The 4,804-nt window shown below is 37.2% G+C and overlaps 1 protein-coding gene across 1 annotated transcript; it reads left to right on the top strand.

Moving 5' to 3' along the window:
* The first annotated feature begins 1,948 nt into the window (after positions 1-1,948).
* On the top strand, positions 1,949-3,448 carry LOC134262296 (uncharacterized). The gene has a single exon (XM_062744670.1). It carries the CDS (start codon positions 1,949-1,951, stop codon positions 3,446-3,448), a length of 1,500 nt encoding a protein of 499 aa, XP_062600654.1.
* The last annotated feature ends 1,356 nt before the right edge of the window (positions 3,449-4,804 follow it).

Below are 4,804 nucleotides of genomic sequence, written 5' to 3'. Positions count from 1 at the left end.
CTTTATTGTTCTGTTTACTTTAAGTAAGAAAGTATATTTTATTCCACTCAAAAAATTGTGTTTTGGCACGAACATTTATTGCATGTTAATGACTTTATAATACTTAAAGAAAATTCTGTGTTGCATCAAGCTGGGTCACTCCATTTTGTATCACAAAGGTTTAAGACAAACTGAATTATATTATGTTGTTCATGTCCAATTACCTGGCTGCTTCTTTTTCCATGTTAGCTCATATCATAACATTATTAGAATAAGGCCGAGAAATTTTGATTTTGGTAGCTGTTACATGTCATAATTATGTTAACAGTAGGTCTCTGTGACCTATAAATAAGATATCTTGAAATATGGAAACTCCTGACTGGCTGAGGCCTAGTGCTGAATCAGAAATTCTGAAAAAGGGGAACCAGTTTGAGGTCAAGGAAGGGGCCCACAGCCACAATTAAAACACTCATTTATCAAATATTGCGTATCTTTTGGACTCAAAAGGGAGGGGGCCAGGGGCCCCTTTTAATTCCGCCAGTGGGCTCATGACTAGAACATACTAGACCTACATTCATCAAACCGAGCCTGGGGGCATACAACTTATATTAGACAAGCTCACTTTTGATCTCAGTCTCACTTTTCCACTATATATTCCTTAAGTGAGACTGGGATAAAAAGTTGGCCCGTCTAAGTTTTATGTCAACCAGGCCTAGTCAATTACTGTTTCTTACGTTGAAAGGTTTAATATTGAAAGTATCTCATCTAAATAACAGTGAACTTTAATCATGGCGAAGTTTACATTACAAAGATGAAATTATAATATCCCAAAAACCTCATGAATATTGGAGTATCCTTTGAAAAAAATGTTGAATTGAAAAAAAACTACACATTATTTCTCAAAATATTCTTTACAGCTATGTATGATATATATATTTCTTTTGTGTTCTCTCATACATAAAGCCTCCGTCCAACAGTACTTTCAGTACTTTGATTAAATACCACAAATACAGTTTTGTGTGAGAAGAACCCTACCTTAAATGATTGGGAATTCTGGCCTAAGCTACTTTTTCGCGGAGACTAAAACACCGTTTACTTTTGACAACAGACAAAAAGATATCCCCACCCCCAATGACATTAACTAGGGAATCAACATTTAATATTACTTGTGTGAAGAGTGCTTTCCCCTTTTTGACATTTTTTTTCAGGGGGGGGGTGTTCACACCAAGAAATGAACTTTAGCAGGTAACATAGTTTCAAGAGTTACCTCCCTGTCTTGGGCTTGTTTTTCTGACCTGTCTTATTGTGTGGGAGGGATGTATCACGTATCACCAGCATGGTCTTCTTTTACCAATGCTACTTTCTTATATTCCAATGACCCAATGACTAAGAAGGATAATATAGGGGAAAATCTGCTAAATAAATGGAGAACAGAAAAGCACTTTTGACTTGGGTGAGCATTGTGGCCCATGGGCCTCCTGTTTCTTGGCAATAACATACACAGGAATATACCATTGCAGTAAAAAATCTGTTGATGAAGAACAGCAGGGTCATATTGACTTGGCAGAAAATTATGGCCTATGGGCCTCTTCTTTTGAAAATGACCTGCAACATGAAAGCTTTTTGTCTCATTTCTTCTAAGGATCCGACTTGAAAGTATACAAAGTTTGGTGGTATTATCTGCCATGAATTTTAAAAAGGGACTAAAACCCCGTTTGCTAGCAAAGATGCACACCTCATAACTACTGCATGATATGCTAGATATATTTTAAAATTTAATTTAATGACAATGAATACACCTAGTTTTAAGTTACCTTTTTATAATATCCATTGTTTGTGCACACCTGTTTGCTCGCTGTGCATGTCATGTTATATGATATCTCATTTTAAAGTCCAAATCACTTCACAAAGCATATCTTCCTTAACGTTGCCTCAAATCTAGGTCGTATGTAGGAAACATTCAACAAACATGGCCGCCAGTAAACCCAAATATCCACTGGGCTCCCCTCAAGAGCACATTGAAATGTGTAAAACCCACGATTTACCTATTGATGTTATATGTGAGGACTGTGATGAATTTATTTGTGCCACGTGTGCCAAAACAGATCATAGAGATCACGAATGGAACACTCTACCCACGGCAGCCAATGAAATGAGGAGAGGACTGCTTAAATTTCTGACAAAGATCAAGGAAGGAGATCTGCCTCGGATTGATGAAAAGATAGAGAAGGTTTCAAAACAGGTCAGAAAAAATAAAGACCTGTGTGACTCTGAGATTAAAATGCTTCATAAACATTTCGATAAGATAATGGCCAAATTAACAGAAATCATGAAAGATAATGAACGAAGACTGACAGAGGAATTGGACGTGAAAAATAAAAAGTTGAACAGTGAGAAATCTAAGCTAAATAAAAAGAAAAAAGAAATGGAAGAGATGATAGAGTTTATGGAGGATAACAAGAGTACCATGTCAGATTACAGCTTCATTGATAACCACAGGGAACTGACAAAAAAGATGTCTGGGCTGGATCTAGATGTTGAAATGAAAAGCTGTAAACATTCTGTGAGATACAGTAAAGGAGAAATCAGTGATGAGGTTCTGAAGAATATGATTGGAGAAATTCTGGATGTAAACAATATAAGTCTGACTGAAACAAACTCATTTATATATGGAGACAAAGTAATAATTGCATTAAGGGTATGGTGTGAAGATCATTGTTACATAAGAGAATTAGGGTCAGACAACCTTGAACAAGTAAACAGATGTGGTGAAATAAAACATAAATACAATATTAAAGCTAATGACATGTATGTAAACCATAATAATGGTGATGTTAATTTCACTGACTATTATCACAAATCCATTAGCTGTCTGTCACCATCAGGGTCCGTCTCTACAGTCATCAGTACAGATCCACTGATACCAGGAGGAATCTGTCAGTCAGTGGACGGTGGATTACTGCTCACCTTGTTGGATGAGGAATCAGATCGTTACAAATTAGAGTCACAGAGCAGACGTCTGGTGAGACACATCACAGTGACAGGTGATGTCATCCATGAGTATGAGTACCAGGAGGACGGTCAAACCAGACTGTTTACGTCGCCAGTCAGAGTCACACAGAACAGAAACACTGATATCTGTGTTGTGAACCGCACAAGTGTCGCTACAGGTGAACTAGTGATTATGTCTCCCTCTGGTCACATGAAGTATGTCTACCGTGGACAGAACCAAGTAGACAAATTTAATCCAACTGATGTAGTGTGTGACTACCTCTGTAACATCCTTGTTACTGATGTTGACAACAAACAGATCCATCTACTGAGTCCTGACGGGGAGTTCCTAAAGTTTTTACTGACAGAGAATGAAATGAACAGTCCATTCAGATTATCACTTTACAAGTCATTACTCTGGGTTGGAAACTACGTAGGACTTGTCAAAGTGTTTCAGTACAGAATGCAATATACTTGAACATTGTTGAATTGTCACTGGTATCTCTCAATATGAAATCATTACAGGCCCCAAGACCACAAACTGAAAACAGACTCAAGTCAATAGTTCAAACCAAAATAACTTTTTTAAAATATTTGGTTAATAAACACATTTTATAACATGAGTTTACAGTTGAATGCGAAGCAAGTCTGCAATTTTTTTTAACAAATAGATTAAACAAAACTCAAGGATAATTTCACATCAAAATTTTGACTAAAGTTTGTCTTCAGTTTATGGTCTTGGGGCCAGATGTCATAAAAAGCAGAAATGCAGGCACTAAATGTAATGCTTAATTATTTCCTGTAGCTTTATCACCCTATAATGACAATTTACCATACATATATATATTCCAACATTGCACTGCAGTATTATTCAGTGTACTAGGCGTCCCAGTGTGTTTCTGGGAAAAACTAAATACTTGAAGCAGGATTTAGAGATTTTATTTACCAGGGTATTTATTATTGTGTGTGTGAGGGTGTGTGTGTGTGTTAGGGTGAGTGTGGGGGGGGGGAGGGTGGGTGTTTGAGTGTGTGGGTGTGTGAGAGGGTGTGAGAGGATGTGTTTGAGAGAGAGAGAGAGAGAGAGAGAGAGAGAGAGAGAGAGAGAGAGAGAGAGAGAGAGAGAGGGCGTGTGTGTGTATTTTCTCAATTTTTAATTAAGACTGTAGATTCTTAACAATTGCAAAAACTCTTTTAACATATATAAACATTAAAAAACTATTAAAAAAAAAAAAAAACAAAACAAAACAAAACATAGGTAAACAAAGATTAAGAAGCTCACCTCGACGAATGCTATCAGTTTAAGTAATGCAAATCTTAATTATATTTTCTTAACAATTAGTATTTATCCTGACAACAATATCAAAGCAAATTCACTTAATAGGTCTTGAAGTTCAATGGGGATAAATCTGTTCCAAAAACTTAAACCTTGTCACTTGTTTGGAAAATGTGGGTCACAGCCAGTATCCGAAGCAAGTTTCAATTGTCCATCCTTAGATGATTTGGTCCAGGTAGGGCTTATAGTTTATTGTGATTAACCTAGTCACTCATCTGGAAAATGTAGGTCAGATCCAGCATCCGAAGAAAGTCTGGTAATGTACATCCCTAGATGCATTATTCATGCATCTTTGGTCCTAGTAGGGCCTATAGTTACTTGGGAATGGACCTGCTCAAAAAACTTTAACCTGGTCACTCATCCAGAAATGTAGGTCAGATCCAGCTAGTGTCCATCTCTAGATGCATTATTCATGCAAGTTTGGTCCAGGTAGAGCTCATAGTTACTTGGGAACGCGCAGACCTGCTCCTAAAACTTTAACCGGGACACTGACGCCGGGGG

The sequence above is a fragment of the Saccostrea cucullata genome, unplaced genomic scaffold (assembly GCF_032062105.1).
Source record: "Saccostrea cucullata isolate Sc308-1 unplaced genomic scaffold, CSIRO_AGI_Scuc_v1 ctg11735, whole genome shotgun sequence".
Classification (NCBI taxonomy): domain Eukaryota; kingdom Metazoa; phylum Mollusca; class Bivalvia; order Ostreida; family Ostreidae; genus Saccostrea; species Saccostrea cuccullata.
The sequence above is the reverse complement of the archived record's forward strand: the minus strand, read 5'-3'. Positions and strand labels throughout refer to the sequence as shown.

Excerpts from the sequence above, each read along its gene's own strand:
- LOC134262296 (XM_062744670.1), top strand. The coding sequence starts at position 1,949 with ATGGCCGCCAGTAAACCCAAATATCCACTGGGCTCCCCTCAAGAGCAC.